The sequence below is a fragment of the Asparagus officinalis genome, chromosome 4 (assembly GCF_001876935.1).
Source record: "Asparagus officinalis chromosome 4, Aspof.V1, whole genome shotgun sequence".
NCBI classification, from domain to species: Eukaryota; Viridiplantae; Streptophyta; class Magnoliopsida; order Asparagales; family Asparagaceae; genus Asparagus; species Asparagus officinalis.
Window position 1 is genome coordinate 65470176 of NC_033797.1, and position 23858 is coordinate 65494033.

General features: G+C 36.4%; 2 protein-coding genes across 2 annotated transcripts in view; one reads left to right on the plus strand and one right to left on the minus strand.

The window, feature by feature from the left end:
* LOC109837602 (probable E3 ubiquitin-protein ligase ARI8) overlaps nucleotides 1–7471 on the plus strand; it is a 33486-nt gene extending 26015 nt beyond the window's left edge. The window contains exons 12-15 of the mRNA XM_020405916.1: nucleotides 6067–6138; nucleotides 6307–6406; nucleotides 6486–6621; nucleotides 6841–7471. Coding sequence (XP_020261505.1) covers nucleotides 6067–6138; nucleotides 6307–6406; nucleotides 6486–6621; nucleotides 6841–7114 — 582 coding nt within the window. The 3' untranslated portion in view covers nucleotides 7115–7471. The remainder of the gene's footprint in view (nucleotides 1–6066; nucleotides 6139–6306; nucleotides 6407–6485; nucleotides 6622–6840) is intronic.
* On the minus strand, nucleotides 11898–14433 carry LOC109837604 (nicotinamidase 1-like). The gene is made up of 5 exons (XM_020405917.1): nucleotides 14222–14433; nucleotides 13415–13598; nucleotides 12639–12772; nucleotides 12379–12564; nucleotides 11898–12226 (listed from the first exon to the last, which is right to left on the minus strand). Exons 1-5 carry the CDS (start codon nucleotides 14408–14410, stop codon nucleotides 12140–12142), a joined length of 780 nt encoding a protein of 259 aa, XP_020261506.1. The 5' UTR covers nucleotides 14411–14433; the 3' UTR covers nucleotides 11898–12139.

A 23858-nucleotide genomic window follows, 5' to 3' on the forward strand; every position in this document is an offset into this window, starting at 1 on the left:
GGTCCAACATCTTATGTGATTCTGAGAATCAAAGTAAAGAGCTTAAAGCTATAGGTTTCAGTAGAATTTATTTGTTCTTTTATTTACTTTGAGGAAGTTGAGTTGGAAGTGGTCATTGTTGGGTCGTCCTTGGATATGTCCAACAACAGCACATGGCTCTTTATTTAGGCCAAGAATGATCCATTTACCAAGTGGACCTTGTACTCTGACCACGATTTATTTGTCATATGTAAGCTGATCAACATGCCGAATGGTCAGTCCCTTCATTCCCAGATTTGTATATGTATTGTAGGTCTACTCATACTGAAGCTAATCTGACCCATGTGTACTCGATATTGGTTGATCCATCCCTGCTAGTTTTAATGTTGATTTAAATTTTAAATTTTGATTTAAAACTCTCAAATTGGTTGTCATGTTTGTGTATTTATACCCTGACGTTCTTTTGTATTTTACCATGATGTTGTGGTGTTGTACCATAATGATGTTTGTGATGTACATTTTCATAGCTTGAATGCGCCATGATTGGCGGAGGTAAACCTGGGGACAACATAAAACCTAAATGAAATATCTATCTTTTTATACCCAGAATCGAGACAATATGTGGTTTAATCCAACCGCACATCATAGAAGTTTGGGCAAGTCCGATGGATTGCGGCCCTTGTGGGTGGTCCACAACCACTTCTAACTCTAGAAGAAAATGGTGTTTTTTTAGAATTTTTTTGGAGTGGGGGTGGGGTGGGGTGGAGTTGGTTTCTTGTTGGGGTTAGGAGAGCGGGGTGTTGCGCTTACAAAATAGCTTCGAGCCTTCACCCTTGATTCTTTCCCTTGATGATGATGGATGTTGGTAAACCAAAAAAAATGATTTAGTTCATTCTCTAAATGGGCAGTCTATTTTTTTGCAGTCAGGCACTGATACGAGTTGCCGTGTGAGCACATTTGATCGCGGAATTATCAAAGGTGAGTTGAGGAGAAAACAATAAGAACACTTTTAGGCGAAGGAAAATACCTTCTCTAGATTATGAGTATGCACTTTACAATCTCTCACAATCTCACTCTAGAATTGAAGAACAAGCTCTCCAAATCTCAATTATAATGTAATCTTTCTTGATTAAACTATCTCCTTTAAGATCTCTAAGATTATGTTTAGAAACCCTAAACAACCCTTTATATAGGTGTACAAACGTGGATGGCAATCTGATAAATAATCAAGCCCAAAATCAACAGGAAAACACGTGAACAGAAACCCAAACGAACCAGAAAAGCTCCGATGAGTCGACTGATGAACAGTTATGAATCGACTCATGATCTCATATGAGTCGACTCATAACTGATGAGTCGACTGGTCAGAGACTTTTGCTAACAGGGTTGGGTTTCGTGAGTCGACTCAAAACTGCATATGAGTCTGACTCATGACTGATGAGTCGACTCATAAACTGATGAGTCGACTCATAAACTGATGAGTCGACTCAAACTGATGAGTCGACTCATATACTGATGAGTCGACCGAGCAGAAACTTTTGACAAAACGGCTGGGTTTCGTGAGTCGACTCATGATAAGCATGATTCGACTCAACCTGATGAGTCGACTCATGTCCATGTATAAGTCGACTCACGAGCTGAAAGCTGAATTCTTCGAATCTGTTGTTCATCGTCTCGTTCCACGCTTCCCCCTGCGTTCTACTGTACTGTTTTACATCCCTATTCTCATGCTATCACAAAAATTATTTATCCCCATGAGGATCGCTAAGTTTCGAAGAGAAGATACACCCGTATCATGGGTCCCCTCTTTAGGAACTTGAAGTCCCGTTCAAGTTAGAACTTTTGCTGAGAAAACTCTCGAGCTCCATCTTTTCTGCACCATCTGACCCTGCTAGGAACCTGGTCTCGACGTCCGATCGAAAACATCTCATCCATCCCGCGTCTCGTCGTAATCACCTTTCGTCCCAAGTTGCAATCACGTCCGATCGAAAACATCTCATCCATCCCGCGTCTCGTCGTAATCACCTTTCGTCCCAAGTTGCAATCATTTATCGATGGCTTTTCTGGAAGTCTAATGCACAGCGAGACAAACTTCTTGCTTGCATTCACTAGTCTCTTCGCTCACGTCACCTTCCCCAAGCTTGTCTCCCTCGGAAGAGATGCCGAACGAAAGATGAACTTTTCACCATCCTTAGTGAAGGTGTACTTCTGAGCCCGCTTCTCGTAGATCGCATATCTATCCCATAAGTACGGATTATCCAGTATAATTTGACAAACATCCAATGGAACGACGTCGTACGTAACCTCATCAATATACGACTCTTGGAGCGCAAATATAACAGTGTATTGATCAACTACACTCAGTTTCTCCTCCTTCTGAATCCACCCCAATGGATAGAGTTTCGGATGCTTGATCGTCTTCAGACCCAGCTTCTGAACCAATATCTCGGATATCAAATTCTTCTCGCTATCCGAATCAACAATGGCATCAACCAAACTGGTCTTCACTTGCAACTTAAGAACAAAGAGTTGCTCTCTCGTATCTTCTTTCGTGGTCTGCTTCCCGTCATAAGGTTGAGATTGCTGTTGAGTTCTATCATCCCCGGGATTTCTTTCGGACATTGAGCTATCATGTATGTTTTTTTCTCCTCCTTCAACTCTCTTGGTTTCAGATGAGGATACTTCTCTCAGCACCAATCAGCTGTGTGTCCTGTCTTCTCGCAGTGACTACAAATCAGCCTTGTCTTCCCTAGATCACCCTTCTTCTTCTCCTTCTTAGATTGAGAACCATTAGACTCGCCTCCCATCTATTTGGAGTCTTCCTTAGCCTCGTTACCTTTTTTTTGCTTGCCCTCGAGGGCAATAGCCTTCACGCTCGTCTCTGTAATTGATTCCACCGTGAATAGCTTCATCTCCTTTCGGATGTAATCACTCAATCCCGTCATATACTTCATAAACACGGAATATTCCTCTGTCGTAATGTTGAGGACCATCGCTTGCTGCTGGAACTCCGTGATGTATTCTTGAACGGTTTGATTGACCATTTGGCGTAAGCCGTACCACTTGTACCAACGCTCTTCAAAGAATCCCACCAGGTAGAACTGCTTCCTCAGTAACTCCTTGAACTTGTTCCACGATACCGTCTTCTTCTCCTGCTTGCAGTAGGATTTCCACCACGTCAACGCGTGTCCTGAAAACTTCAATGTCGCGAACACGATCTTTTCTTTTGACGAATAGCCATAAAGAGTAAAATACGTCTCTATCCGCTCGATCTAGTCATCAAGCCCCTTGACGTCAACACTCCCATCATAAACAGAAATCTCCACCTTAAAGTCAATCTTCAGGTTCTGATAAGAATTCTTATCCCCTTGATGCAATGCAGTCTTAACGGTCTGCTCCTCCTCGTCGGAATCTGAATCTACTTTTTTCACATCGGACTCAACAATTTTCTTCGAAGAAGATTCACCTTGTTTGCCACCTCCATGGATAAGACTGACGAGTTGTGTGAGAGTCGAACCTATCGTCTCGATCTGCTTCTCCAATGCATTAATCCTCGTGGAATTGTCTCATTCAGCCATCGTCTTCCTCCTTAAAACCTAGAGTCCTTCCAATGAAATAAGGACCTCGCCAAGCCTCTTGTATTGTGATCGAGTCAGGACCATACACAGGATGCCCCCTTCCCAGGATCTGATCGTTCTGATACCAACTTGATACGAGTTGCCGTATGAGCATCTTTGATCGCGGAATTATCAAAGGTGGGTTGAGGAGAAAACAATAAGAACACAAGAATAACTCAGGTTTTGGGCGAAGGAAAATACATTCTCTAGATTATGAGTATGTATTTTACAATCTCTCACAATCTCACTCTAGAATTGAAGAACAAGCTCTTCAAATCTCAATTACAATCTAATCTCTTGATTAAACTCTCCCCTTTAAGATCTCTAAGATTATATTTAGAAACCCTAAACAACCCTTTATATAGGTGTACAAACGTGGATGGCAATCTAGTAAATAATTAAGTTCAAAACCAACAGGAAAACACGTGAACAGAAACCCAAACGAATCAGGAAAGCTCTGATGAGTCGACTGATGAACAGTTATGAGTCGACTCATAACAGATGAGTCGACTGATCAAAGACTTTTGCTAACAGGGCTGAGTTTCGTGAGTCGACTCAAAACTGCATATGAGTCGACTCATGACTGATGAGTCGACTCATAAACTGATGAGTCGACCGAGCAGAAACTTTTGACAAAACGGCTGGATTTTGTGAGTCGACTCATGACATTCATGAGTCGACTCAACTTGATGAGTCGACTCATGTCCATGTATGAGTTGACTCACGAGCTGAAAACTGGATTCTTCGAATCTGCTGCTCGGCGTCTCGTTCCACGCTTCCACCTGCGTTCCACTGTACTGTTTTACACCCCTATTCTCATGCTATCACGAGAATCATCTATCCTCAAGCTCCCATGAGGATCGTTAAGTTCCGAAGAGAAGATACACCCGTATCAGGCACAGTCAACATGTGTTTTAAATCCACCATACATCATAAAAGTTTGGACAGGTCCGTCGGGTTGCTGCACTTACGGGCTGTCCTCAATCATTTGTAAGCCTCAAAGAATGTTGTATCCTTTTCTTTACTTCCCTTTTCTTCTTTAGCTGGTGGGTGTCTTGCACTTACAAAATAGCTTCAAGCTTTCACCCTTGATTCTCTTCCTTGTTGTTAGACTCAAAAAATGCTTTAATTCGTTCTTTAAACGCAAAATAGTTCTTTGTTTTGTCTTACATCTTCACGTGTGTCTATTATTAATGAAATTTGAGGGTATCTGGAGTATCAGCTACTTATGTTTCTCCACTAACTTTTTAAGATTGTACATTTATTTAGTGTCCTGAATGAACAGAGATTTGGTAGGTTGGTGGGTGACTTTGAGATGTTGTACTGCTTCCTTGTACAGTCCCGCTTTCTCAAAATGAGAATATGCTAAAATTATTGAATAATATGACACTTTTATGGGAGTTGTACTTTGGTCAAAGTTTATGGCATTCTCCATGTGGTGTTCATGGTAGTTAATGGTCATTTCCCAAGTTGTTAGTATTGAAGGCAATGTGACTGGTTATAGGGAATGAAACAAATTAACAAATAGTTTGTTAATTATTTGTCTAATTATTTAGTTATACTCTGTTTAGTTTGTTGATTATTTGTCAATTATTTGTCTAATTATTTAGTTATACTCTGTTTGGTTTGTTGATTATTTGTCTAACTATTTAGTTATATTCTGTTTAGTGCGTCATCCAACATTAAATAATAAATTTTAGTATTTGGTTAACGAACCAATAGAATTTAACCAAGATGGATATTCGATTCATTGGCTTATAAAATGTCGTTTTAAATTTCGTCACTTATAACTTGTATTATTACACATGATTTTGTGCTTTTGACCCACTTACCTTTTTACATATGTTTGATACTAATTTTGAGAGGCTTAGTGGATCCCGAATCGGTTGTTTAACTGAATATTTAAATTACAGATCTATATGTCATAAAATTGTGAAGGAATAATTTTCAACTAGGAATTTAAATGCTATCCTAAAAGCATTTCTTTAACCAAAAAGTAAATTTTACTTAACTTCCCTTAAGTTTTGGGGTTCTCAGAAGATGCCCTCCCATATCCACCCGAAAGGAAAAGGCGTGGACCACAATCATCACTGTCAAAAACATCCCCATGGATAAATTTACTCACTCATGTGAAAACTGTGGTTAATGTTATTTTGATGATGTTGGAAGTTGAAGAGGTACTTCTGAGAACACCAAATCTTAGGGTGGTTTAGTGACAGTTTGAAAGCTAATGAGGGTCTGAGAGTCTGCTGAAGTTCACCCAATAACTAGTCAAATAAGTATATATTTAATATTCACAAATATTTGACAAATATCTCTTTTTTCCACTCTTTTTCCCTATATAGGTTACTTGGGTAATGTTATCATTTTCATGTCCAAAGTTCTAGATACGTTTGTTTTTGAAGTACTTTTTGATTTTATTGATCTATATAACATGGACATTATAAGGATCATTTTAAAATTCTTGCAGCTTGAGAAGCTTAGTATAAAGCTATGCCTTCCTGAAACGGAGCTCAAGTTCCTAGTTGAAGCATGGGAGCAGGTATCAGTTCTATTATTCGTCTTTTTTTCCTTTTGCATGCACAATCTCTTGGTAATCTCTCTTGGTAATCTCTCTTGGTAATCTCTTTATTAGTTTTTAATGATGCAATTTGTTGATTACTGGATTGGAAAGTTTCACTGGCTTATGATCTCATGTTCCACTGTGCAGATAGTGGAGTGTAGGAGGGTACTTAAATGGACATATGCCTACGGATATTACCTTCCTGATACTGAAGATGCAAAGAGGCAACTTTTTGAGTATCTGCAAGGTTTTTAGTCATTACGTCGGCTGGAATCATTTTAGTTTCATGGGTGCTCCTTCCTGATGAAAAACTTGTCATTTTGTAGGTGAGGCTGAATCTGGTCTAGAACGGCTTCATGCATGTGCAGAGAAAGAACTTCAATCTTACTTTGATGCTGAGAATCCTTCTGGAGACTCTCAGGAATTTGTTGCATTCCGCACTAAGCTAGTTGATTTAACACGGTATTTACATCCTCGGTTTTGCCTATTGTTAATTATTATTGAGCTGTATCCGGAATCTGGGGCGTGCGTGCATGCTCATTCAACAGCATTAAACTTACAAAAAATTCTTACAAGAAAATATTATTTATTTGACACTGTGTTTACTCAACAGCATTAATCTTTTGTTATTTAATTTTTCGAAGAAGTGTAAATCATTCTTCTTCTCTTCTATTTGTGCAGCATAACACGGAACTATTTTGAAAACCTGGTCCATGCCTTTGAGACTGGGTTGAAGGAGGTAAATTCCGCCGACAATGATCAGCAGGCTGCATCCTCATCGGAGTCCGAGAATCATAGCAGCAGCGGTGGTAGGAGTAAAGTAGCTACTATCAGCTCGGTTTCCATCTCTATGACCGTCACGGAAGCAGACTATGAAGACTGGAGGTGTAGTCACTGCACATTTGTCAATCCTAAGACTACTGATACATGTGGAGCTTGTGAAAACCACATCTAGGGCTAATAACATCAGTCCATGCATATTTATGTGTCTTTTGATGCTCGCGGCGTCTTTTGGTGGGATATAAGAGAAGCGTCTGTCAATTTAGTAGGGTTTCAGGTTTTTAAGGGAGGCATCAGCAGCATGTCTTGTCTGCTTTAGTTTGTTAATAATATTAATATCAATGAAATTGTAAGTTTCTGCTTCATGCTGAAAGAATGGAAAGGAAAAGATGTACCTTTTCATGAAGCTCTTTCTTTTGGCGACTTAAAAAAAAGGGTAAACGTTATATGTACATATAAATCATAGCTGTTTCTTGTTTGCACTCGTTTATCATTACAAAATTTAGCGAGGAGTCCTGAATATTTCTTCTCATATGCTCGAGACGTTTCATGATTTAATGATGGCTTATATAAGTGACTCCAGCCACGTTGTGATGGATTAATATAAACTCTTTTTTTTTAATTGTATATATTTCACCTTGCTTCTTGCATATTTGCCAACGCGACTTTCTCGAGGTGTTTTAGAGAATAGATCGATTTGAATTTGACAGATCAACCTGGCTAACTAAGTTTTGTGTTTTACAGAAGTAGATTAGTTTTAAATTAAATTTCCCTCTATAAAAGTAATTTTAAATTATCAACTTCAGTGTCTTCAGTCACATAAGTTGGTTCAGTCAAGTACATAAGTTGGTTCAGTCAAGTAACTCAAGTATGGTGTTTTCTTTCTGAGGGATGGCGTAGAGAATTTTGACCAATAAACAGAAGGGTGTTTGTCGAAATGACACCCAAGTAGACAAAAGAGTCATCAAGCTGCAAAAAAACTCGTGTTTGTTGCTGGGATTTTTTTTTTAAAAGAAGACCTTTTTTGCTAAATAATTAGCAAAACCGACCGTTTTGCTAATATTTAGCAAAAACGATCTCTTTTTGGCCTGTTAAACTGTCTATTTGAAACATACGGGACTACTAGTCCCGTATGTTTAGTCGTTATTAATTGGCGATTAATACCACCCAGAAAACCTACAAGACTACTTGTCCCGTAGGTTTTGGGTGTGGGCTTGAGATGACACCACCAAATAGTAGTTATGAATTTCAATCAGTAGTGGCATGAGAAGTATAAAGTAGATATGAATTTCAATAGGTAGTGACATTAGAAGTAATTATTAGAGTCCTATTTGGACCTAGGCTCTTGAAAAGAAAGAAAGAAAAATTACAAGCACTCCCTTGGATATTTATAATAAAAAATAAAAAGTCGCAGTAATTTGACCATTACGTCGTGTACAAATTTGATCATGTATATGCCCATGGTTAAGCAATGTGTATGATCAAATTTTTATACGATCGTAGTGGTCAAATTTAGAAATTTGTTCTGTAGATGTTAAATTTAGAATTTGTTCTAGTTTAAACGACGTAAAGATCGAATTTGGAATTTATTCTAGTTTAACGACGTAGAGGTCAATTTTTAGAATTTATTCCAGTTTAATAACGTAAAAATCATATTTGGAATTTATTCTAGTTTAACAATGTAGAGGTCGTATTTGAAATTCTATCTAGAATTTCTCCGATAGGTTGAACTTGAAAATTTTAAATCCGGATTGTGTATTTGGACTAATTTAACGACTTAGGGGGTCGACACAGTTGAACATTTTTTCTTTCTTTTCAAGAGCCTAGAGGTCCAAATAGGACTCTAATAATTACTTCTAATGCCACTCCCCGTTGAAATTTTTATCTACTAGTTGCTTCTCGTGGCATTACCCCTTGAAATTCATATGTACTATTTACTTCTCATACCACTACCCATTGAAATTCATATCTACTATTTACTTCTCATGTCACTACCGATTGAAATTCATAACTATTATTTGGTGCTGTCATCTTAAACCCACACTCAAAACCTACGAGACTAGTAGTCCCGTAGATTTTCTAAGTGGTATTAGTCGCCAAAACATATGGGACTAGCAGTCCCGTATGTTTCGAATGGACAGTTTTTTAAAAACGACCTCTTTTTGGCATGTTGGCAAAAAAGATATCGTTTTTGCTAAATAATTAACAAAACGGTCGGTTTTGCTAATTATTTAGTAAAAAATGCCTTTTTAAAAAAATTCCCGTTTGTTGCTTTTTTGTTCCCTCGTATAGTTAACTTCTCTTTTTCGCCCTACTTTGGCAAAAGAGAACATCCACAAAATTATTACTCACTTTAAAAGCATGAGTTTGAAAAAAAAATTCGGTAGGCAAAAATATCATTGGAATTTAGATATTAATCCATTATGTAAGAGTAAGTTGATAAATTGATGAGTTCTTATTGGATATACATAGTATGAAAATAAGAATATAGTTTTAATTGAAATATAAATCTGAATGAAATTATTAGATGCCAAATTTATAAATGTATACAAGATGAATGGCGTACATACAAAAACTAAACAAATTAACGAGACAGATAATGTTTGCCCCAAGGAACAACGCAGACCTACAAATGTACATGATGTTAATAGGATATTTGCAAAATCCACTAAACAAATTAAAGAGATAAAAGTCATTCTCAAAATTAGAAAAAAAAAATTAAAAGATATGGCTGCGATCTGAGGACAGAATGTGACGATCTCTTACCAACTAAAATTCAAGTAGTTCACGGTATTGCATAATTAGTTTCAAAGTTTAATTATACTATTATTATTTAAATAGAACTCTATTTATAGCTATTATCCTCTCACACGCAACATCAAATAGCACTTTCATAGCACTTTCATCTCCTTCTATATGTATGTGTCTTTTTTATTTTCTTCTTATTATATTAGATTAGATTATTTTAAAGTAATTACTTATATTATATATTTAATATTTTTTCATATTAAGAAATAGCAACAATTTTCACAGCACTTTCATATATATATTTTTGTTAGATTAGATTAGATTATTTTAAAGCAATTAATTATATTGTATGTTTGATCTTATTTTAGATTAGAAATTGTAATAATTCATAGCACTTTCATCTCCTTCAACATGTATGTGCCTTTGTTATTTTTTTTCTTATTAGATTAGATTGTTTTAAAATTATGAATTATGAGATTGTAATAATTTCCACATCACTTTCATCTATTTTCTTCTTAGTAGATTATATTAGATTATTTTAAAAAAATTACTTATAAAGTATATTTGATCTTTTTTATATCATAAAATTTAATTATACTATTATTATTTAAATAGATACTGTTTGTATAAAAGTTAAAGAGAATCTCACAGGTATATTAGATCTTAATGCCAATTGTAATACTTACATATGAGTGTTGGTTAAAATAAATTTTATGTATGGGCTTAACTTATATGATACTACTTTAACCAGATTAGATAATTTAATTTTTTTACACCCAAACTTTTTCACAAAACCAAAAGAGAACAACAATGCTATAGTTGTATATATCCACAGGACCACAAATATCTTGAAAATAGATGAAGAAAACCATACAAACAAAAACCATATTAATTACCCTCATACACCCACTGTTTTCAAAACCACCCTTCTCCATCTCCATCTATAATATATCCACATACCAAAATTAAGCCACTGGAGTTTCCCTCTCACCAACTACACCATTGATCAACCCTCCTTTTTTCTTTGTACTTAAATTGTATAACATTCATTGTGATGAGGACTCACCTAGGTCTTCTGCGTGCCTCGAACGCCCAATAAAAATAATGTACTAGGCCTTGTAGTTAGCTAATAATGAGATCAAATCATTATAAATAAATTAAGTAAAGATTAATAATTTTTAAGAATGTACTACGTTCCCCTAGCTTCCTCTGCAAACTTATTAGTTGTTTATTCCTAGCCCCAAGAGATTTTCAAAATTAATCTTGATGGTTGTTTGCATTAAAAAAGTTAAGTTAGAGGGCCCATACAGTCTGTTTTATAGTTTAATATTATCAACATATTTTGTCTTTTGTTTGATCCAAGTATATCCTAATATATTTCCGGATTCTTGTCTTGTCTTTTGTTTTTTTATTATATACCAACATTATATCACAATTGATGTAAACGATGAAGACACTACTGTAGTATTGCCCAGAAAAAAGATAAAGGTAGAGAAGGATTGAATCTCAGCTCAATTAAATATGAATAAAGAAGGAATAAATGATAATATTTTTTTAAAAATTTTATAGTAAAACTTAATTTTTTGAGTAAAATTAAGAATCTTTAGAAGAGATTTTCATACAAAATTTTTAATATGCTTATGTGAATGATTTTGTCATATAAAATTATACTAGAGTCATCATTAGTCTTTAGTATTTATTATTATTTTTAAGTCTATCAATAATTAAGATGTCTTGAAGTCTTATAAAAAATATGTGCTCTGTGCTGATCGAGCTTATGCAAACCATCTTAATATTAAGTATTCAGTTATATTTTTATTAACACATCCACAATATATTATTGTATTTTTTTGTAACTTAACACTACATTTAATGACTAAGATAAACAAATTGGAGATCGATAAAATGATTAGGTAAACAAATATGTTACATAAAGTTTGATATATACAAATTTTAAAAAATAATATTGTGTATGCAAGTATATAAAAGTATTTTGCTCCCAGTTTTACACACAAATCTATTTCATAAAATTTTGAAAAAAAATTTAAATAAAATTTAGGGCAAATGTCATGTTTATAGATTTTAACTCAAAATGAACCTCACTTATTTTATAGTAAGAAAATAAACAAAAATAATAATAATTTTGATATTTAATCATGTACATTCCATGTACACAAGAACTAGTTGCAATAAACAAAGAAGTAACAGAGAGAAGCAAACATAAGGTAACATATGCTACAAGCCATACTTACCATACTGACATGTGATATCCTATATCTTACAAATTTCTCAAAAGCTCAAGCTTGCATGCTTTAAAGACAGTTTCTACTCTTAAATGGAGATTATTTATCGATAGCATTCCAATTACATAATACCATAAATTTACACTATAGGCGAGCATTCTGAACGTTATAGCTTTGCATTCTGTCCTCTTGTTCTCCAGTTGATACTTCTACGGCAATGATCCTAGGGATACATTCTGCACTATTTTAGCTCCCCTTGATTTCGCCATACAAAGGCCTATGTGATGCATCATCTCCTGTAGGGACCAAAAAAAGAAAAAAGAAAAAAGAAAAAGCAAATTGAAGGAACCAAGTGAGCTCTCACGTTGCCTACTCAATAGTAGTATCATAAACCAGGGGGGGCGGGGGTGTGGAGGAAGTCTAGCTAACCAGTGATAGGCTATTTCACCTGAGGATGAGCTAATGATCCTTTAATGTTTCGAGCAACATCAACTGGAAAGTTGAAAGTGGCACACCCTTTTGAATACACAACGACATCTTCTAAAGGTGGTACGAGACCGATATTTCTAGCTGAGAGCGTGGAGCATACAAAATCTAACACACAGATATCTGTGCATATTCCTATCACCAAGAGCTACATAAAATCATCGATAGTTAGGTTTACCAAAGTTAACATTGTTGGAAGCAATCAGGGCAAGATACATTTACCACTTTGATCTCATTAGTCTTGATCCAATCAGCAAATTTATTAGTTCCATCCTTCTCTATTGAACCAATGAATCCATCCATACAATCTTTGCGCCTGATTGTAACATTTGGGTCATTCTCCAACCAGCGAAGAGCTGCATGTTTTTGTTCCAACAGGAATTTGGAATTTGTATATAAACTTGCATATCAGATGAAACTATACTTATGTACCAGTCAAATAAAACTTGTAGGATTGAGTCTAGTGACGAGAAATGTTCACGGTGTAAAAAGGAATCCTCTCACTTTGTTAATAAAAGACCCCACTTTTTCTAAGACGAGGGAGAAATCTACACCGTTCAGAGATTAACTAAAGCTCAAAGACATTCCTAGTTTCTGTTTGCTTAAAACAAGGAAGGTAAAATATTACAACTCAAATTCCTCTTTTTTTTTGCTTAAATTCCTCGTACATAATAAATTTTAGGTGTCGATATACGGGGATCATGTAATACTTGTGTGCATGCAAACTAACAAAAGCAATATATATAACTTAAAGACTTAATTGCAGATGCTGGCTCTGTATTATGTGGTCTACCTATTGGCATTCATGCTCTACGCTATTAACACACGGACCTCCTGGTCTCGTAATCTCGTGTTTCTAACATTAACATTCAAAGTTAAGTTAACAATTTGGGGACCTAAATATCGATTTCAATGATATGGGGGGCATTTCAAAATATGAAAGATTTGAGGGACTGATATCATGAGAAAAAAACACCATAAAGGAAAGAGAAAATCACCTGGAACAAGATCTTCTTCACCTGAACCTATTATGCAGTGAGGAGGATAAGGATGCTCAGGTTTATTGGGATGGTGAGAATCGAGGAATACCATTACAGGCCATTTCCTCTCACAAAACACTTTGGCAAATTTTTCGGCTTCCCCTAACATCGTCGATATTTGTGTATTAGGCGCTGTGGGAGCCTGAGAAAGTGCAAAGCAAAATTATGAAGCAATTGTACTCAACTTTTGAGTCCTAAATAATCTCGTCGTGCAGCTAGCGATTTCATTGTTTTTTCTAGAAATAGGAAATTAATGCACAAGTAGCTAAAGCAATAACATAAGTGAAAGAGAACTCAAATTGGACATACCAGTTGAAAACTTAAAATTTGAACATCTTATAGGTTTTAGAATCAATAACAACAAAAAATTTCAGGCTCTGCAATATATTTTGTTAAAGCAAGAAAGTACTTTTATCCTTAAAATCGAAGCATATGCATACCATCAACTGAATTTGATTTATGTGTGCTTGTTCAAGTATCGTCTCGATCGGATTTCACAAATTCATATAATCACAAGTCTAATTTCAGTTATTAACCAAGAAATCAAGATGCCCAGTTAAAATCCCAAACATTTGAACTCCTATACATGTTTGCAAATTTAAGTAATAATCCATATAGCAACTGATGAAAACTGGCCCCAAAGTATCAAACAATATCTTAAGCCAAGATAATCATATATAAGATTAATATTAAAAAATATGGTTGGAAATTGGTAGAGATCGCAATTGTCTTAGGAAAAATCAGAGATAGTTGATAGAAAATTACAAGGTTGCCAGCTCCAGCAGTGCAGAAGCCATTAAGGATATCAACAAACACAAGACCAAGCTTCCTCCCATATTCAACTTCATTCAACAGCACCAAGTCATCATCGTGCTCGAGGGGCATCTCAGCCTTCAATTCATCTATCATCCTAGCCTCTGAACCCATCTCTCCCTCTCTCTCTCTCTCTCTCATGACCGATGAGGGTTGGTATTTAGTACCACAAAAAAAAGATAAAAGGACAAATTTTCAAAACAGTTCTCTTTATACTTTTATCGTCAAAAAAGACCTATTTTGAACTTATTTTTAAAAACCGACCTGGTTTCAGCCCTGGCGCTGACAGCATGTCGGTTTTTTTAATATTTTACCGAAACATTACGGGAGTTGAACTCCCGTGAAGTTTAGTAGATTTTTAACTAACTGCTAAAATGTCACAGGAGTTCAACTCCTGTGAAGTTTAATTGCTTAAACAAACTTCACGAGAGTTGAACAAACTTCATGAGAGTTCAACTCCTGTGAAGTTTGTTACGGTGCAAAAACTCCACGGGGGTTCAACTCCCGTTGAGTTTCAATAAAAGTTTCCAGAGAATCGCTTTCTGAAAAATTAAGCCTATAACTCCACGGGATTTGAACTCCCGTGGAGTTGCAGATTTTGTGCATGTTCTATATATACGTAACGTAACTCATATACGTTATATTTATCTGTCAATAATAATTGATCTCATATACACTGAATTACAACAATATATACATAATTCAACCATGAATTAAACACGAACCAAACAACACTCACAAAGAGTACATATATAAATAATAATTGATCCACAAAAATATAGTATTTGAAAATTCATAAAAGTTATAAATTTTAACAAAATAAGCTCACATACAACCCAAAATAGCTCCTCTCCTTCCTCTCCCTCTCTTCCCCCTCCCCCTCGCTCTTCCCCGCCCCTTGCAGTCCTGCTGATGAGCCTCGATTATCTGAGTATCTGGCTGTGTATGAGGTTGAGAAGCATCAGCTCCATCAGCATGCAAAGTGCCGGCTCCATCAGCATATGAAGTGTCGGCTTCATCGTCACGTGGCCGTCGTCGTCGTGTGTACACTTGCCCAAATGATCGAGGTCTGTCCTCACGGCCTGCAAACTCGTCGATGTGAGTCTTATGAAACACCTGTGCTATTGTCTTCTTGATCCTATTGAAGACCCCTAACGCCGCCGAATCCTGAATCTCAGGCATGTGCGCATCAATATCAGCTTTAATGCTATCAAAAGCATGGACTTGCAAGGTAAACAATTTATTAAGTACCATCTTAATAAAAAATGTTATAATTTAGCTTATAAACTTACATAATCTCTCTCGATCATCCCATTAGGGATGTAACTATCTGTCGGTGGACGTGGCATGTGTCCAGCTGATGGCTGTAGGTCACGCGTGATCCATCTACGTGTGATATCCTAATACCAATGCATATACACGGTATAGTCAACAGCTGTGTCTCTTGTATCATGTATGAAATCACACCTGTGAGTCCACCTGTCTATGTAGGTCGCACGGACTACGGCCCAACCGGTACGGGGCGATATAGGTCGTCGCCGACGATCGATCAACTCGGTAGGCTCTAGCACATTCTGAGAGAGCAGAAATTGCCATAGCACACGGCCGGGGACATGCATCTCCACAATCTCCCAACAGATCAATAGAACTTTAGCTCTCCACAAGTCGGGACTATCTCGACAGATAGGTGCAAGAGTATGCATATTGAGCTCCGACGGTGAATAGGGTCTCCACTTAAACTGAAATAAGATAAAACATTTATCAATATCAACAATAAAACTATAATATTCATAATGAATCGAGTTTTATATTTACATGTACGTGTTGGAGGCCATCAAGCTCATTTCGGTAAAACTCACAATGTCGTGTCGCTGATTTGTAGTTAGCGTACCGCACATTATACCTATTTGGCATAAAGAATATATGAGTTTAAATTCAGTTGAATAAAATTGTGTGGACAATTATTCCTGTATGCTAAAGGAAACTGTCTGTGTAAGTCACGGTGCACAAGCAAAGTCGGTCTGCCAACATGAATGCGCTCTCATGACCAAATCTGGATCAACGTGTAGTATCCCTTGAATTCTTTATTCTGCATTAAGGATACTCTACCCAGTTCTCTATACAAGTATGCCAACACCGTATTGTCCCATGATAGTGCAAGAGTATGCATATTGAGCTCCGGTGGTGAATAGGGTCTCCACTGGAACTGAAATAAGATAAAACATTTATCAATATCAACAATAAAACTATAATATTCATAATGAATCGAGTTTTATATTTACATGTTCGTGTTGGAGGCCATCAAGCTCATTTCGGTAAAACTCACAATGTCGTGTCGTTGATTTGTAGTTAGCGTACCACACATTATACCTATTTGGCATAAAGAATATATGAGTTTAAATTCAGTTGAATAAAATTGTGTGGACAATTATACCTGTATGCCAAAGGAAACTGTCTGTGTAAGTCACGGTGCACAAGCAAAGTCGGTCTGCCAACATGAATGCGCTCTCATGACCAAATCTGGATCAACATGCAGCATCCCTTGAATTCTTTATTCTGCATTAAGGATACTCTACCTAGTTCTCTATACAAGTATGCTAACACCGTACTGCCCCACGATAGTGCGCCGTATACACCAAAATCCTCCAGCAATGGCAGTCATCGTGCATGTACAAGAGTCTTGCTCGCATCAGGAAATAGCGTGCACCCTATCATGTGGTATATGTATGAGCGAGCATGAAACTAAAGCGTCTCAATGGAGGCATCTGCTGGTATATCTCCCTGAAATGTCTGACGAAGCCACGATAGCTTTATCGCACCACTCCTCAAGTTAGGAACCTGACCAAGAAGCCTAGCACATACCTCAGGCCAATTATGGTCATCGGTGCCCGTAACTGCCAGACCATCGATGCGGAGCTCAAGTATGATGGCTACGTCCTATAAGGTGATGGTACACTCCCTTATATGCATGTGAAATGTGTTGGTCTCTGGCCTCCACCTCTCAATCAGTGCAATGATAAGTGACCAATCAAGCCTAATATATCACACTGTCGAACAGTCCCGGAACCCGGCGTGAGCTATCAGCTGTAGTACTCTCTCATCTTCAATGACCTAAGTCGAATGACTCTGGGAATGATCGACCATGGTGATGTCTGGTACGGGCTGCACGTCAAACAAAATTGATTAAGTATATTGAGAAATTTTAAAATTAGTGCCAATATTAAGGAATATATATAACAAAAACATTTTACCAGTCCCGAGCCAATATGGTCTGAACAATGACTCGCCTGAAGGTACAAAATATCGGAATGTATCGATCTCAGATCCATAATGAATATATTTCAGATTAAAATATTAGAAGACAATGTTGTGACGCCCTTGTTTTCACGCATGGCTACAGTCCAAGGTGAACCCAGGGATGTCAAACCTGTCATGCACTCACACCGTGCAATAACATCTTTCACCAATCACAGTAATATCCTCTAGTGGAATCAACAATAAAGTGCAGGTATAATACAGGCAAAAAAGATAGTAAACACAATAGACATGATGTAGAAAGATAAATCTAATAAATAAACTCATGTCTCAACCGACAAGTCTGAAATACATCTGATGATTGAAAGAAAAGTATCTCATCACAAACTAAATAGGAATGATACTAAGTCTTACAGCCTTTATAATAAAAAAATAAACTCTAATGTCTGAATATGAAAGTCAACACAGTGGAGTCTCACTACTAAAATTGAACGACGGTGACTATGCTGGAAGACCGTCAACCTACGGCTCTCCGAAGCTTTGAACTGCCTGAAAAAAATTTAAAATAAAAAGAGCAACAACAAAAGCGTCAGAGCACTAAAGCAAAATCACCTCCATCTGTCCCCCAGGAAAAGGGCTGCTAGATATAGTGGAGGCTCTATCTATTAAGCATAGTCTACCTACATCATTTTCTCCGTATCTAATGGTATTAATATTTAGAAATATATAACACAAGACGTAGTACGTCGAGCGAAATAATCCAAACAAGAAAACCCTCATGTATATATCATATGTCTCAGACTATAGATACCTAAATATCAATACCGAACTATGAAAAGAAACATCACTAGAAAATAAAACACCATAATGGACAGTGTGACAGAGACATTTTTGATATCTACTAAAACTCAGACTATAAAATAATCATTTCATTTCAACTCTTTGCAAGATTTTGATGCAACATGAACTACCCTGTAGGTATCCTAAAACAATGTACATGACTTATTAGTCTCATCGCGATCTTAGTGTGTAACATGAGTACGAGACGACCTACCATATAGGTATCCTAGAAGATGGCTCACAAGTCTCATCGCACCCTCGTGCGGAACGGACTGCTAGACAAAGCATCCAAACTCGACTCAATGGTCTGTACAAATGGAATATCGATGCACTACCCCACATAGTACTGAGTTGAGCCCATCAACGATATCCATCACATGTATAAACTATATAAATCTGGCATATCAACACACTATCTCATATAGTACTGAGCTGGGCCCATTAACGATATCCGACATATGTATAAACTGTATAAATCTGGCATATCGATGCACTATCTCATATAGTACTGAGTTGAGCCCATTAACGTTATCCGACATATGTATAAACTATATAAATCTGGCATATCGATGTACTATCTCATATAGTACTGAGCTGAACCCATTAACGATATTTGACATATGTATAAACTGTATAAATCTGGCATATCTACGTACTATCTTATATAGTACTGAGCTGGGCCAATTAACGATATCCAACATGTGTATGAACGAAATCTAATTCGAATATGATCAAATCAAAACTCATCATAATCCCCTTGGGATTCTCAAATGCATAACACAACATATTCATGACTATACGTGTAATATCAAGCGGCTCAAAACTCCACGAACGCATCTCAAAATGGCGCAACACAGCTCCACAAAACGAGTAGGAAAATAGTCGGGACTTCTGTTAGTAAAATGAGCATATCTTTCTCTATAAAAACTATTTTTAAAAATGGTTTTCTGTTTTGAAAATTAGATTCACACATCTTTCAATTGGCATAAGTTTTGTTTAGTTTAGAGTTCATTTGTTATCCCAAATCTCTAGTTAAACATTATATATGTGCAGCAGTTTTTCTACAGGACATGTTGTTATTAAAAAGAACATATCTTTCTCTATACAAACTCTTTTTAAGAATAGTTTTCTGTTTTAGAAACTAGATACATATAGATTTCATTTGGAACTAGTTTGGTTAAAATTTGAGTTTATTTACTATCTCAAAATATTAGTTAAAAATTATACAAGTACTGTAGTTTTCTGCAAAAAATATATATTTAGTACATCTCTTAAATTTCTCAAATATAAATAAAATTATGAATAACCCTAATGATCATGATAATGATACTATCATAAACAGTAAGAAAATATTACTAATCTAGCATTGGTTTAAGTTTCAACATCAAAAAATAAAAATCTGATTTTTAACATCACAAGTTAAGATTTAAACATGAAAACACATATTAAACATCTAAACTAGTTATTTAACTATGGGGATGGGTTTGGATCAAGATAATCTTACCTCAAATGTTGTTCTAAGCCTCTTAAATAAACAGCAAGCAATTCACGAGCACGAACAACCCATTCTCCACTGTCATACGTCGAAGATCTCGCTCTCGTGTCGGTATTATGCTTCACAAAGCTCTCAAAATTCATAAGAAAAAGATCTAGGGTTTTTTGAGGGGAGAGGGTGGTTGTTAGGGTTCATAGATATGATAAAAGATAGGATTTTTTGTGAAAAACACAAGTATTTTATGAAGACAAACCCAAAACAAATATGTTTGACCCAAACCAGGAAACCTAGTCTGACTAGGAAAATAACATTTGGTAGTTTGGTCATAATTTTCACATCTGACCTCAAAATAAGGTGATATAAGATTTGTTAGAAATCTATTGAAGAGACCTACAACTTTGGTCTTTTAAGTTTTTCTAGATTCTAACTTCTTTAGTGTGTAAAATACATATACTTTTAACTGATTGTTTTTCCCAGATTCAGACCCGTGCGCGTGCATGATATCACTTTTATATTCACATATATACATTAAATTGATCTCAAATAAATTCTTAGCATGCTCAAACATAAATAAATATTATTTATCATAATGTAACACATTTATTATTATTTATTATAAAATATTCAATTTTTTTGGGGGTTTTACAAATGTACAATGTGTTAGATATTTCAGTTGAATGACTAACTTAGTCATATATAAGAAATATATTACAACAAACAAATGTGCAATGTGAACAAGGAATAATTTGAAACCAAACATTAAAATTAGATCTCAAACATAGTACAAAACGCTACAAATTACAATTACAAATGTCATACGGGAACAAACATAGTGCAAAACGCTACATATTACAAATCAGCGCCTAATCCTAGCTAGACAACTATTTTTGTTGTGGCCCGGTTGATCGTATCTACTGCACTTATTTCTCCTTCTAATTCATTCACAACCGTCATCCATACTATTTCTAATTCGTACGGTACGAGAGCGCCCCGCCGACCTTTTATACAAAGGAGGTAATATCTGTGGCCCGTCTTGTGTCCAATGTCGACTATCATATGGTGGACGAAAATACTCTTTGTATGTTTGTTGATAGTTGTAAGTAGAATACCAAGCTGTGACGAATTCATAATGTAAAATCCTCGCACCTCCCTGTAGATCAAAGCAAGCCACGATAACATGTGAACAAGGAATCCATTATAGTTGTGGTACATTGCAAGTGCACGTACGTGTGTGATTCACTAACATATTAACTTTGTAAGAGCGACTTTCTCTATGTGATATTCCCTCAATGACCTCTCATTCATTAAAACTGTATCTTACGACATGAAAGAATCGAGCTTGCACAATCCGAGCCGCTAGCATTTCATCAACCTTCGGTGTGAGCTCTGAGCGGATATTTTCACTAAGTATGCAACGTCGGAGAAAGAATTTTATTAAGTCTGTAAAATATTTTAGCAACTAGTGACTGTATTGGCATACCGCGTGCTCCCCTGAGTATGCCATTGAAACTCTCAGAAGCGTTCGTAGTCATTATACAGAACTGTTTCCCGTCATCTTCACATAAAGCCCACTTATCAACATTGTGTGGTCCCAAACTAGTTTCGATCCAATCATGTGCAGCTCGTGAAATGAACTTAATCCTCTCTCGTATTTGATCATAAACTAATTTTTCTATTGCACAGCTGGCTTGCCAAAAAAGATCTTGAACCTGACCGTTTCCATACTTCTTCTTAAAGTTGTCCCTAATATGCCGCATGCAATAATGATGTGCATGTGGTGACGAGAAATGTCGTTGGAGTGCTCTTGGAATTCCTTTCATCCTATCAGATATGAATGTAATCGGCCGCGCCCCCACACTAGGGATATGATATTTAATGCATGCAAAAAAACCACGCCTAATTCTCTGTGTTTTCAACATCAATCACTACAAACACCAAAGAAAACAACCCACCATCCGCGTCAACTCCGGTTGCAACAAGCAAAACGCCTTTGTACTTACCGTATAAGTGGGTGCCATTAATGCTAAGAAGAGGACGGCAATATTGGAACCCCTCAATACAAGGCCCAAATGCCCAAAATATACCAGTGAACCGTCATTCTCCGTCATCAACATGGTTTGATGATACTTTAAAGACAATCCCAGGATTTTCTCTTTTGAGTGCTTCAAGATAACTTGATAAGATCTCATAAGATTTGTCCCAATCCCCGAATATTTTTATCATTGCCTTCCTCCTAAAATTCCAACACTTGTATGATACATCCAAGTTGGTCGCTTTATGCACTAAAAGACGAATATCTTTCGGCCTTAGATCAAGATCCTCCCTTAGATGCGGTAAAATCAATCGATATATAAAAGAAGAGGACACATGCTTGTTATTCATCTCTAACCGAGGATTGCTATATGTGTGGAGTCCGTTGTATGCCATGATTTTAAAATGCCTGCCTACTCTTACACCCAAACATGAATTAATCTTCCAAGGACATTTCACATTGCTGTCGTGGTGTCCACCATTATCTTCATCTTCGCAATCTTTACGATAAAAACAAACCACATTATAACTTGATGTGTTATTTTTTGTTGGTCTAAACTTAATATTTTTTGCAATGGCATACGAGCGAAGCGCATGGATCAATTTCTCCTTACTTTCAAAAAGATCCCACTTCATGAATGAGAAGTCCTCACCCTGTGTATCATCACCGCTAATAGTGCCAATAGGAATACTTTTCATCATGGAGTTATCAATCCATTCTTCTCATTGAAGTCCATCGGGCGGCGGATCCTCTAAGACGACATACTCATTATTAGTATAACATCCGTCCATTTGTTGGTTGTCCCCTTCATCACGATCTATCAACGTCATGCTATTAATTTCTAAGCCGTCCTCTTCATCATCATTCTCGGATTTGACACTTGCATTATCTTCTTGATGGGCCGTGTTAGTATCGAAAGCATTTGAAGTGCCCATAAATGAAGGACCACTCATGTATTGTGATTGTGTCCAACATTCATCTTGTTGCGGAGATAAAAAGCGACGGAGTCAACTTTAAGGTCCTCCAACATGCGGGAGTACATTCCGCCGTGACTCAACGATTTGCCCAAATTCCTCTGATTTTTTTTAATAAACAATTCGACCGAATGTTTCTCGTCTTGTAACACTCCCATGAGACCCATATCATAGTCACTTGATATTAGAATGCTGCTTGTTCTGTTTCCCACAATAGGATAATTGGAAATAACATTGAGGTGATACTCACGTGAGTTGGGTAATATAAGTTTGTGTGATTCATTAACCAATTCATCGAAAGTACACGATTTTGTTATAAACAACGGTCTCGTCACACCTCCTTCATAAACAGGCATATTATTTTTGAGATAGTTAATCTTCCCATCATATGAATAAAGAATTACGATTCGATCGTTCATTATTACCTCTAAAGAGTAAAAAACTCAAGATTAATATTACACGAAAAAACTTTAAAAAATGTTACTTACCATTAAGTCCTATATCAATTTTAGTCATCCATAATTTTAACCAAGTTCATATATCCATGTCAAACATATGTAGTAACACTAACTTTTACATTTTTGATAATTTCCCCTTTAAATCCACAAAATTATTTAATTTTTCTTCACAAAAATCATAAATAATTCATAATTAATTTCTAAAATCTAATTTTTTTACATGTAATCACCATGAAATAGTGAGAATATACAAGAAATTAGGAGAATTTTTTTAAAAAGATTTTACCTTCAATTTGTCGATGCCCTAATTTCTGGTGAACTTCGGCGACAATGACGGCGAGAGCGATCAACTCCGACGGTAGGGACTGGGGCCGACGACGGCGGGGGACGAGGGAGAGAGGGTCTAGGGTTTAGGGTGGGGAAGGGGTGAAAGCGGTTTGGGAATGAGTTCACGGTTCTGCGCCTTATATAGGCATGGCCAAACTCCACGGGAGTTCAACTCCCATGGAGTTACATGCTAAATTTTCCAGAGAGC

Coding starts and splice junctions, on each gene's coding strand:
- LOC109837604 (XM_020405917.1), bottom strand. CDS start 14,410: ATGAGAGAGAGAGAGAGAGAGGGAGAGATGGGTTCAGAGGCTAGGATG. Junction 12,773..13,414: donor TGAAGAAGATCTTGTTCCAG/GTGATTTTCTCT, acceptor AAAAACATGCAG/CTCTTCGCTGGTTGGAGAAT. Junction 12,227..12,378: donor GATCATTAGCTCATCCTCAG/GTGAAATAGCCT, acceptor TGGTCCCTACAG/GAGATGATGCATCACATAGG.